The sequence below is a fragment of the Rattus rattus genome, chromosome 1, assembly GCF_011064425.1.
Source record: "Rattus rattus isolate New Zealand chromosome 1, Rrattus_CSIRO_v1, whole genome shotgun sequence".
NCBI classification, from domain to species: Eukaryota; Metazoa; Chordata; class Mammalia; order Rodentia; family Muridae; genus Rattus; species Rattus rattus.
Genome location: NC_046154.1, coordinates 107,803,375 through 107,816,376, shown reverse-complemented (window position 1 = coordinate 107,816,376; position 13,002 = coordinate 107,803,375). Strand labels below are relative to the sequence as shown.

At 46.3% G+C, this 13,002-nt stretch overlaps 1 protein-coding gene across 4 annotated transcripts in view; it reads right to left on the bottom strand.

Annotated features, from left to right (window-relative positions):
• Positions 1 to 13,002, bottom strand: part of Mob3b (MOB kinase activator 3B) — a 155,413-nt gene that overhangs the window by 32,171 nt on the left and 110,240 nt on the right. For all 4 annotated transcript variants that reach the window (XM_032904506.1, XM_032904489.1, XM_032904482.1 and 1 more), the window contains one exon: positions 1,770 to 1,972. In XM_032904506.1, coding sequence (XP_032760397.1) covers positions 1,770 to 1,972 — 203 coding nt within the window. The remainder of the gene's footprint in view (positions 1 to 1,769; positions 1,973 to 13,002) is intronic.

Genomic DNA, 13,002 nt, shown 5'->3' with positions numbered 1-13,002 from the left:
CTGGGAACTTGCAAATGCTAGAAGGGAAACGCCACCCCTCCTACCCCTTGCCAACAGCTAGTTAATACCTGAGGTGGCAAATTGTTTACCTATGAGTTGTTCACACGCAGCCAATATGACCCAGCCAATCCAGAGCCCTCAGCCAATCACCTCCCACATTAAGCTATTCGACCACAGACCACAAGGCAAGCTAACAGCTAAAGTAGCCTCGAGTGTGCCTCGAGCCAGCTGAATTCCTTCAAGTGAGGAGTCTACCCTGTGCCTGTTTCTCAGTTCCTTCTTGTTCCTTCCTGATCTGTTGCTTCTCCACACGGCTGGGTTTAGCTCTTGTCGTGGGGATATGTGCCTAGACCAGTGTCTTTTCAGTGGTAGTTCACGTGAGCCGTTGACGTCAGGTACCCAGATAATAATGAAACACGATTTCAGACATTCAGTCAAAGAAAGAAGGGTAGAGAACAGAGCAGACATCCTGGCTCTGTATTTTGGTTACTACCCAAAAAAAGACTCGGATAAAACTTACTTTGCCAACTATATTTAGCAAAACTCTACTTTAACTCTTTCAAGGGACAAAAAAGCATGGTTTTAATATAGAGCACTATATTGTACTGGGTAGACAGGTACTCATTAGTGTCCCTGGAAATAGCCGGGAGCAAGCATCTGCACTAAAGTCAGATTGTAAAAGTTCAGAGGGTCCTTGATTTCTCAAGCACATACTCAAGCCAACTTTTTTTCACTCAAGTGAAAGGGACTTATAAGGGAAATAAATGCAGGGGATGGACGGACAGCACCGCGGTTAAGAGCACCTACTGTTTTTCTAGAGGACTCAGGCTTCATTCCCAGCACCAACATGGCGGCTCACGACCGTCCGTAACTCCAGTTCCAGGGCATTTGAGACCCTCTTCCGGACTCAACAGGCACTGCATGCACAAATACACATGCAGGCAAAATAATGCACACTCGTAAAATGGAATAAATAAATCTCTTTAAAAAATAAGAAAAGCGGGGTTGGGGATTTAGCTCAGTGGTAGAGCGCTTGCCTAGCAAGCGCAAGGCCCTGGGTTTGGTCCCCAGCTCCGAAAAAAAGAAAAAGAAAAAAAAAAAATAAGAAAAGCAGACTCCATTTACCTGTGTAATAATGCAAGGGTTTGATCTCAAATATCCCAGACTCTAATATACCCATGACAGCTTCACCCCAGGGAATTCACTAAAGAGCAAAGTCCCCATGACAAGAAACCCTTCCTTAGAGCTTACTTCTCTCTGTGTCGTAAGACATTTAATTTAACTTTGAGTGCCTAGCAGCCAACATCCAGTGGGTGATAAATGTTCATTTACTAAGGAAATCAATATTTCTCCCCATCTGACCAATACCGATAGATCAAAGAAGTGCTTCTAAGAAGTTTAAAAAATGATTCGGAGGGGTTGGGGATTTAGCTCAGTGGTAAAGTGCTTGCCTAGCAAGCGCAAGGCTCTGGGTTCGGTCCCCAGCTCCAAAAAAAAAGAGAAAAAAAAAAATGATTTGCAGTTGAGCATTAAAGCTAGCTTCTCTGGCCCAAACCATTATATAGGAATAATGTCACCACATTATGTGCTCCTGGATCACACCTTAAGATACTCATCCGGTTGCAGTGGATGTTTTGAGACACCCTGGACCTTTGCTGACCTCTGAACCCTGCCCATTTCTGCAGCTCCCTCTTCCCCCCAGCTAACGGCTGGAGGGGGCGATGTGCTGCGGTGTTCTCTGCATGGCAACACACTGCCGAGTCACTTACCAAGGGCTCCAGCTCCTTGCGGTCTATGAGGTTCATCTCTGTGACGAAGTAATAGAAGTGTTTGTAGCAGGTATTGACGTGAGCCTCTGCACCCATCACAATGACGCGGTCAAAGTGGTGGATGTAGACGTGGACGAACACCCGAAAAAGACGGCACAGGATCTTCTTGCAGATCTGGAGGAAGTTCTTTGGGAAGGGAACGCCTAGAGGAACAAAACCAAAAAGGCATGAGACTACTAAGAAGGAGCTTTTCCTCTTACCTCTAAGATAAGAAAAATAGTGGCAGGGGAATACTGTGGTGGGGCAGGGGGTACTGGAACTCCTTACAGCATAGGACCCAAGGGATAAAGGACAGTAGCAGATTAAAAAGCACTGTCCCACTTCCAGATCCCAGTGGGCAGCTGCTAGACTCCAGCCAGCAGTGGCCAGAGGGGGACGGAGACTCAGGGTTATCAGAACTTGGGATTTCTCAAGGTAATTTCAGAAATCTGGAGTTTTGCATAAACCTTTAAAAATAGGTTAATGATTAATTTGACTTTTTGGAAAAATTCCTGCTGCTAAGACAAAACATCTCTCTACATTAGACTCATCCCACAAAGCTTCCTGTTTGCGAATTTTGACTGAGAGCTTTTCCCAGGTGCCGTCTCCAAGGTGGGCAAACTCAGACTCCAAGTTCACCACTCGTTTCGTTCCATCTCTTTGAGGCAGATAGGTAGGTGTTGAGGGGTTGTGTTTTCACGACAGGGAAAGGACAGGTGGCTGGAAGAGCCACTCAGATCTCCTCTCCTATGTCTGCAGTTTCCAGCTGGCTCAAAGCAGCAGGCTAGCAACCCCACTTCCCCTCTCCCTCCCCGAAGAGCTACTTAAAACTCTCACTATTTACCCTGCTTTAATCGGAAGTCAGTTGTAATGGATTTCAAAGTTAAACAGACTTTGTTTGAATTCCTGTTCTGCCCCTTCCCCTGCTGTATGACCAGGGCCAGTTATTTAACCTTTGGTCTCTCAGCTGTAAAGTAGGGGTCAGAGCAAGGCTTTCCTTGCAGGGTGGGGGAGGGTATCACAATGTATAAGATCTTCCTATAGCACCTAGAACATAGCCTTAGCTCATAATGGGGCTGGCTCTATCTCTGCACAAGGTCAGCAGTATACAGCCACTGTTAAAAGGAAAATTTGAATGTCCAGGAAAGACACACAACACCAGCTTCCAGTTCACTGTAGAGTGGTGTTGTGGGAATGCCCCAGGTCCTGGGTTTTGCTGTTCTTAGCTCCACAGGGACCTGGGTCAGTTATCTGCTGTGAGCTGTTCTGGTATGGAGATTTCCTGGTATTCTTGCCTCTCCAGGGCAGAGTAGGAGTGATGGACAATGCCTGACAGTTGGTTGTGAAGGGATTTGTCTCTCCAGGTCCTTGCACAGACAGCAACTTTTCTCAAAGGTTAAAGTCATCGAACTCAACAGACCTGGGGAGAATGTGGGCGCAGCACAGTGGCTGAACAATAGGGCAATGGACTCTGGGATCTAGGGAGGAAGTAAACTATCGGAAAGGCAGGGTTGGGGCAGCCATTTTGGTTTTAGAGTTTTCCCCTGGTGAAAAGAGGCCGTTGAACCACCAATAAATGTTGAAAAAGGGTCCATAATCCTCCAAAAAAGTTTGAGGGTCCTACATATGTGACTGGACTACCTCTAAGACAAGTGAGGTGAGCTTCAGAAGGCTGAATACGCCAACATCTTTACAACTTGGCTGGGAAGTAGGTTTATTATTCCCATTTCATAGATGAGCAATACAGAGGCTCTGGATCATAGGCTATAGTTTTACATAGCAGCAGAGCTGGGATTTCAAGTAAATCAGCCAAAAATCTAAAATCCAAAGTACAGGTATCTTTGCAATTTGGGCCTGGTTAGAGACACTACTCAATTACTCTTTAACAGGACAGGGACACAAACAAGCAAATGAAGGGTGATGGAGAGAAAGGCAGAAAAATAACACAAAACAACAAAAACAATTTTAAAAAAATGTCCATAGCATCAGATGTGCTCCTAGAAACAGGTCAGCTTACTCCTACTTGGCTGCCGACGTAGAGAAAAGCACTTTCCCTGCCCAGGCCTGAAGATCACGGACCTGGGATGAAGCGTGAGAGTGGAGCCCTTACTGTGTTTAGAGCCAATGCTGCACACTTTAAGTGGATTAACGGACTACATCTGTAGAGCAGGTCTTACATTATCGTTTTTATTTCAAAGATGAGTGAACGAATGCAAGTAGCTACCCAACACAGCCTAGTGGACAGACAGGAGGAGGATCTGGACCTCCCTAGTCTGAGTCTAAGGCTAGGTGCATCCAGGATGCTGACGCCCTGTGCTGAGGTGAGGCAGTCTGCAGCCCTGCAGCAGCAGGTCCTGTCCTTTTCTGAGGAGGACTCTCTCCGGGGTCTTCCCTCTTTTATTCCTCTGGATCTAGTCTGGAGGAAGAGCCTCATCGGCTGTCAGGGGATATGGTGAATTCTGGATGTGACATTCTTCTTGTCCATACAACTCAGTCCCCACACCCCACACGCCAACTTCAGAAGAAACAGGGTCTGGTCTGAGACCGTGCACAAGGATGCTAATCTAAGTCCATCAGGAAGGACCCCAGTTTCGGAATCTGATGGTTTTGGCTGCAATGTCAGGTCAGACTTCCACCATTTCTTTTCTTTCATGTAATTTATTCTTCAAAAACAGAAGAGATAAACAGTCCAAGCTAAGAAGAGCTCTGTGCACGCCACAGTGGGAACTTTCAGCCCAGCCCTGCAAGCCAAGGAGAAGCTGGGAGCCCTAGGGACCCTGGAATTCTCAGGAGTTCTCAGCTAAGCCAAAGATGAGACTTTTCTCAGCGTGAGACTGAGAATACAAAATTCATAGAGATTTGGGGAAGCCAAATTCGATTACAAAGGTTTTAGAGCCGTTAGGTAGCTGGGGCATTATGTTAGCCCACTGCTCTTTTCCTTTTGTCTTTTGGATGGTCAGGTTAGTGTACAGGTTTTAAATAAGCTTTCTCCGGCAGTGGAAATGAAATGAAAGAGATTGTCCCAGCTGTCGAGGGCTCATATGACCATCCCATTGGTAGATTCCGAAAGTTTGCATCCTGCATACCTTAAGTATTCAATTCTATTAGACAGCTGGGGGGAGGGGTCTGATATCATTTAATCCCAGTGATACCTTGAGCAGTGGTATTTGTCATCATCATCGTCATCATCATCATCATCATCATCATCATCACCACCATCACCACCACTACCATCATCATCATCATCTTAGCTAAAATCGTTTATCAGGATCTTAGCCCAGCAAAGCACATAGCCACTTAGCTAAAAAGACACAGGACTGACCCTGGACTCTGATTTGGTTGAATATCCTGGAGCACCATGGAAGGGGCCTGGTCCTGTGAACTAGATTGTTGGGGGAGGGCTAGGTGGGGAGGGAACAGTGTTTGCAAACCGGGAAGGGAATAACACTCGAAATGTAAAAATACTCAAGTTAATTAAAAAAAAAAAAAAGACACAGCTATTTGGTTCTGGAGCCTATAACCTCCTGTTACTGTTTGCTACATAGTAGCAGGGCACTGATAAACTCTGCACTTCTCTTACGTCACTTTCAGAAAGACCTAGAAAAATGTCTGCTCGAGTGTGTATGTGTATGTGTGTGTGTGTATGTGTGTATGTTTATCTCACATATATGTATGTAATATCATGTAACACACATATATTTACATGTATTCTTGTAATATATATAAATATGTAAATAATATATATTTTTCCATTCCAGCAGCAGGAAGAATAAAAGCTACCAGATTATCAAATGGATGCTGCCTAGCAACAACGTCAGCCTCCACACCAGGCGGCCGAGTGTGGCTGGGGTTGACAGAGATCAGTCCTTGTGGTCTGCAGAGCATCACTCTTCCCATTAGGACCGGAGTCAACCTGCTCCTGTTGTGTCCTATACCCCTCTTGTGTATGTAAGATACACGATCCCTCTGTTTTAGGCTTTCCATAAAATACGGTTTAAAATCCCCAATTCTGGGAGATTCTTAGCAGAAAAGAGAAGGTTGTGAGGTCAATTATATTTGCTAAAAGTGCTGCTTTCATAGCGTTAAAACATGTCAAAGCACAGTGAGAAATCTTAGAATGTTCATGGTGAGAAGTCTTCTAGGCTCCGAATCCCCCTTTCCCTATAGCACCCGCTGGTGCTGCCTATCATTGGTTATCTGGTCCTTCGAGTGTCATTTCCAGTATTAGCACCTAAGAGCAATGTTGCCATATACAAACGGCCTGGCTGCTCTCAACGTCACCCACCTCATCTAGAAATACAAAGCTATCTTAGTACTACCTTCAGTTTAAGACACGGTTGTGGGGATTGAATACATATGCATATGAAAATTGTCATTACTGTGTTCTGGACAGCAAGGACTGTTTCAGCATAGCCAGTGTAGCTGTACTTTATACTTGAGACTGAATTCTTCTTGTGTGTTTATTTGCGGGAAGGACAGCCTGATATCAACGTATCCATTCTGGAGTTGGAGGAACGAGAGTGACGGCTCCTCAGCTAATCACAATATTACAGCTTACGGTGTAGATTTCCATAAGCTTTTCTGAGCTCATAAGGATTTATGAGCTGTCTTCAGACACATCAGAAGAGGGCCTCAGATCCCATTACAGGTGGTTGTGAGCCACCATGTGGTTCTTGGATTTGAACTCAGGACCTCTGGAAGAGCAGTCAGCGCTCTTAACCACTGAGCTATCTCTCCAGCCCCTTCCATAAGTTTTTTTTAATGTGTACGCCTTGCATTGAGATAAGTTCTATGAACAGAGGCAACACTTTGGTTCTACTTTTTAAAAATTACCTGGGGCAATTGGAGGAGGGAACATATCATCAATCGAAATTGGAGAAAGGACAGTAATCTTATTTCAGTAACAATGGGAACACAGCACCTCCTGGCTGGGAAGGAGGGAACGCATCCAGGGGAAATGAGAGTTTCTGATAGTCTTGGTCTACGTCTCAACACGGGATGCCGCTCACTGCTTTTGGAAGAAAGGAGGATAACCCTGTAAAGAACAACACTTATCCAGCCTGTAGGTAGGAAGGAGGACTCTGAAACTCCTCTTCTTTAATCGTTAACTCTGTTGTTCGATCTAGGTTTCCAGGTGGTGAAAGATAAGCTTCAGTCATTGCAGTTAATCAGAAAGCCGTGCAGGGCAGTGCTAACCAGCAGCCTTCACTGCACGTCATAGGTGCTCAGAGTTAAACTTTGACTAGTGTTAGGATAACGCAGACAAATGCATGACAATCAACCTGGATGGGTAGATAACAACTGAAATAGAAAAGCAGGTCTCGGAGTGATTTACAGTTGACAACTGAGTCTGAACGGTGTATGCCTTTCCTCTAGCCTACCCAGGCTACCTCACACCCCGTGGCTCTCAGATTAAAGCTGGGAGATTTTGAGATTCCGAGAAGAGAACATATCCTGATGAATGACCTACAAAGAAGTGACTGGAAGAGAAAGAACTTGATGCCCTTGTGTCATGTGGCGTGGCTTCCTCCTTACGGATGGGCCGGTACTGAAGCGAACCTGAAGTAGGTTCATACAGACAGGCTAGGGTGAGCTCAGAGTCCTGCATGCCTGGGCAGAGGTCAGAATCCAAGGCACTCACTCCTGAGGTTCCAGCCGGGATTTGTTCCAGGCCGGGAAGGAGGCAGGCCAGAGAACTGGGGTAAGGGTGAGGTGAGTCTGCGGGCTGGGTGCTGACGAGACAGCCCCTCAGCCCTGGCTGCTCCAGAGGTCTTGGTACTCCGTCAAGAGCCGGCGTCTGACGGATGCCTTGCTGAGTTTATGAATTGTCTAACCACAGCGTTCTGATCTTCAGGCCACATTTGGCGAGAGAGCTAAACCTAGCACGGAAGAGAGCTTCTGGGGTGGGGTGGGGGTGGGGGGCATGCAGATTTGCCTTTCATCTCTGACTTAGTAAATCTCCTCTCTCCCAAAGAAAATTAAATAAAAATTCCAGTAATTTCTGAGCTCTAACCCGTTCCCCCCCCTTTCCTTTATTCTCCCTTTATCCTCCCACTAGGCCCTCAAATGTGGCTTGAGTGACTCCTCTTATACTGTCTATTGGAGAGAGAGAGAGAGAGAGAGAGAGAGAGAGAGAGAGAGAGAGAGAGAGAGCGCACTCCAGGGAAAACAGAAGGCTAACAAAGGGCTGGACAGGACCCAAAGAGGCAGTTTCTGAGCTATGAGCCTTCATTCTTTCCCCTCTAGAGAAAAAACCCAGACTCTGGCCTGTAATCAGTGCTGGGCTGAAGCCTGGGCTCTGGAGGTAAGGCTATTAGGAATTCTGCTTGGGCCTGTGTCCTGCATAAGGACAGGGCTGCGTTAGTCCCCTCACAGATGACTCCTTACTGGCCAGCCTAGAGCCTGGGCAGGGTGGGTACGAAACAGCTGTTGAGAGAGTGCACACTAGAGCTCCCCTGTCATCAGCTGACACTGGCATCAAAGCTTAGAAAGGAAGAGGGCCAACTTGGGGCTGATGGAGCTTCTAGGGCCCATGATGAAAGGGGACCGAATCCGAGTCTGCAAATGCAAGAGGTTGTCTCTCTCCATCCTGTTGGGAGGCTTTATGGAGTTCTCATGGCTCCCTGTATTCCATCCAGCTGGCGGGATGTCAGAAACAAAACTCGTTAGAAAATGAAGGTGGAAAAGGGTAGCATGGCTCTGACCTCTCCAAACCTACGTGCCTGAGCTAAGGGCACTGGTTAAACATCCGGCTTTGGCACTGATCACACCGGAGTCAGATGCGAGCTTTGGAACCTCCACGCCGCCAACCCTGGGGACAGGTTTGCTATTATAACTTCTAGGAGGCTCCGTGAGGAACGGTGACAGTGAAATGCACAGTTGAAGCATGGCATACAGAAGGTAGCACGCAGTGAACAGGGTCAGACAGTCCTATTGTTATAATGACAGCTCTTCCTTGTCACCGCCGAGATGGTGTCGGAGGAGACAAATGAAACAGGACAGGTGCGGCTGCCCTTTCCCCAAAGGACAAAGACTTCTCAGAAAAGCTGACTGATATGGGGTTGGGGGACACCATGAGAGCCGTCCAAAGGACTTGCTATGGATGATACAGGAAACCTGAGATTCTTCAGATACCCTGATCACGTGACAGTCACAACAACTGGATATGTCCACCTTTCTCCTTTACGGTGTCATACAGACCTGGGGCGTTTGTGATGTCCCTTTTGCCTTTGGAGTCCAGAAATGGGAGTGTGCACGTGAAAAACCCCTTTACAAGTCATAAACACCACTCATTCTCAATCGCTCATGAATAAAAACAATATCCCACACACGTGAGAAGAGAAAACAGATATCTGGCAGCAGGACCAAGAGCATACTGTTTCCAGAATTCTCGCAAGACAGAATGGAGCTGGATCACTGCAGTTGAGGGGGAAAAAAAACCGAAAACAGATGTTTCTTAAGAATATACATCTCCTCCTCTTTGTTTACTCTCTTGCTCTCCCTACCCAGCCATGCTGCCCCAGCCCCTGAAAACTGTGTTCTAATCTGCAGAAGCCCCACGCTGTCCGCGACGCTGAGGCTGTTCAGCTGCAGAGAGCAGATTTCTTCCAGCAGATGTTTTATATTATCTCGATGTGCGCCTCGAGAAAGTGTCTGTTCGCGGTGCCAAAGAAAACAATTGTGTGGAGCAGGACTTTGTTCCTCTGCCTAAAAAGAAAAAACGTCCCCAAACAAGCTGACAGCTGCAAATGGTTAGAAATAAACTGGCTACCCCTCCGCTCTTCGCCTCCCTTCCTCTGCCCTTCCCCAGCCCCTTGGTGTCACCCTCTAGTCTCTCGAGGTGGTTGGAGCAGAAGAAAGAGAAAAGGTTAACATGTGATTTTGTGTTCTGAACAGATTATTAATTCGTTCAGACATGCCATTTTCCGGGCACAGAAAGCACTGTTTCGGCCACACAAAGGAGCAACTGTAAATACAATATGGCCACGTGTCATCCTTCTGCTTCGCCAACACCACTACGCAGCTATGGCAGGCTGCCCCTCACCCATATCTCCAGGATGGCCTCCTCTGTTCCCGGCTGTCATAGCATGGACACGCAGGGGGACGCAGACCGAAGAAGACCCAAGAACACCAGATTACGTATAGATGGGCAATAAAAACAATTAGGAGAAAAGGAAGGAAGGAAGGAAGGAAGGAAGGAAGGAAGGAAGGAAGGAAAGAAGGAAGGAGAAAGGGAAGGAAGGAGGGAGGGAGGGAGGAAGACAGGTAGTTTGGGCCAGGGGTCACGGCCTAGGAGTATAATCCCAGTATTAAAAAAGGACAGAGACCCCCTTTTCTTGGATGTGATATTTTGAGTATCCTCATAAAGAAAAATACCGTTTATTCACCAGTAGAGTCTTCCTTCCATTTTTTTTTTTTTTTTTTTTTTTTTTTTTTTTTTTGGAGCAGGGGCCCGAACCCAGGGCCTTGCGCTTGCTAGGCAAGCGCTCTACCACTGAGCTAACTCCCCAACCTTCTTCCTTCCATTTTTTGTGCAGGTTATTGCTCTCACATCTTGTCTGGGATAAACCACAGGGCCTCTCCTGCAGCCCACGCCACCGGCACTACTTCCCAGAGCACCTCCTCGAGGTGCACGTGGCTTCCCCTACAAGCGCTCTCACTTCATGAGTGCAGTTCTCCTCTCTCCGCCTGGCAGGTGAGAAACCTTCCAGATGTGCAAACCTGGCCAAGAAATCGGTCAGTATAAACCTCCAAGGCAACTAGCATCCTACCTCCAAGGTGAAACCAAAGCTATTAAGTGCGATTTCGCACATGTGCATCTTCCTATCCCCAGGGATTCGTCTCTAGATTTTACAGTTTGCAGGCGATACTGCAGCCATGCAGAGCTACGATTCTCCTGCTTGCTTCCAACTCTTGGGCTTCGCTGGATTTCTCGCCACATACCATTGTTTTGTTTTGTATTTGCGGGGAGAGGGTCGTTTCTTAAAGACATTTACTTTTACTTGTATGTAGACACAGCGTATGCATGTCTGGTATCCGTGGAGGCCAAAGAGGGCGTCGGATCTCCTGGAACTGGAGTTAACAGGAGGTTGTGAGATGTCACGTAGAAGCTAGGAACTGAACCGGAGTCCTCTGCAAGAACACCAAGTTCCCTTAACCACGGTGCCATCTCTTCAGCACCGTGCCCTTTAAAAACAGCCTTTTAACTTAATTACATGTCTTCACAGAGGAGGGTGCACTAGAGTGTCTGGGGAGTGCTCATGGAGCTGAAGTTGCTGGGAGTCGTGAGGCGTCTCGTGTAGGTGCTGAGTGAGGATCGAACTCACCATGTGCAGGAACATTCACAGAGCTCTCTCGGCAGTCAGCACAGGCTCTTAACCTCTGAGCTATCTTTGCAATCAGTCCCCTGCTCTGCATGTTTGTCTGGCTAACTCCCATTTATTATCCAAAGTACAACTAAACTATTATTCCTTCCAGAATGTTCTCCTGGCTCACTTTACCCTCAGTCTAGTTGCCTAACACCCTGGGTTTCTCCCGTGATGGTACCTAACATGGTCTCTTATACTGTTTTTTGTTTTTTTTTTTTTTTCCCCTGCCTTTGGTTGCTGTTTTTCCTAGAAGACTACCTTTGTAATGTCAAAAAAAAATATATATATATATATCTGTTCGCAGTTATATCTCTGTCAGCTACTGTTCCCAGCATATGATGGTTCTCAGGAAGGATTCATCTGATAAATAGAATTTATAATCCTCCTAAATTCACGTGCTGAGTCCTCACTGCCCTCAAACAGCAGTAGGGCAGGGGTAGGTGGTCAGGAGAGCAGAGATCTCATAAACGGTCTTAGTCCCTCCTGTAAGAAAGCCCCACTTGATGTTATAGCAGACCACACTGGCTAAGAAGTAGGCCCTTGTCAGATTTGCGTGGGCTGCTCCTTGATCCTAGTCTTCCCAGCCTCTAGAACTCTAAAATGAATACATACGTATTAGCACCGAGCTTCAGGTATTTTCGCTACGTCAGCCCACTGGCATGTTGAAAGGCAGTAAAATAAGCCATCGAATGAGCATGTAAAACTTGAGTAATGTGTGGGTAATGAGCACCTATTTTTGCAACTCCCAGCTCTGGCCCTAAATTTCCAGTCTGAAAATCGTCACTAGTTTAAAAAAACAAACAAACAAACAAAACAACCACACAGGGAACTGCTACAGACCTATGTTAACCTTGTCATGTCTAAGACAGTCAGCCGCAGCGAAAATTAATTCACACTTCTCTCACCATCTTGGAGAAGGGCATCCTTCATGTAGCTTTTTACTGGTAGTGAGGGAGATACATTTCCCAACTCCACAAAACATGATTCACATTTTAATTCAAGTTATTTGTTTCTAGATAGAAAAGCCACAAAATGTGGAGCCTCACGGTTTCTAAGGTTTGCAAAGATCTGGGGTTGATTGACAAACAACCCAGAGACACGTAATGGATTATGGGTAAGGGCAAGACGAAAAAAGGGGAACTCATACTAGTAATTGATTTTGCATCACTGAGGCCTGAACCTTCGCTAAGGGCCTTGGATATGCCGAGCAGGTTTTACAGCACAGAAGTACTATTGGACCTTCTACCGTAAGAGAGGAGGATCCAAAAGGAATGGCCAGTAGGCTCCAGTCTGAAGAGATATTTCCAGATCCCCAAAGCAAGATGTTAGCCTGAAGTTGGAATGTAACTTTTGGGAATCTCTCCAGAAAGAATAGGTCTAAGAAAGCTGGACAGATTAAATGTACAAAGATTGCGGACTACAGGATGTATGGAGGTTAAGACTGCCTGCAGATAGCTCTTTCCACCTGAGACACGGCAGGGCCTACGCAAGCAACTGCGTCATTACGTCCGTGAGATCCAATCAGGGTGAACAGGGAGGGGCCAGAGGAAACAAAAAATTATCCTCTCAAATCTGAATAGTGGATGAGAATTGATCTAAATTCATGGACTGAACTATGTAATTTAAGTAAGTGATCTGCTTGAATATGTTTTGAACCCAAAGTGACATATTTTTCTTAAGTAAACTTTCAAAGATTATAAAAGGTAAAGTGGGGGCCGTAATGAGTGGGATACTGTGGGCTTTGGCACCTGAAGGGAGAAGATCCAGAATTCTAGATTTCCCTGGGTTGGGGATTTAGCTCAGTGGTAGAGCGCTTGCCAAGCAAA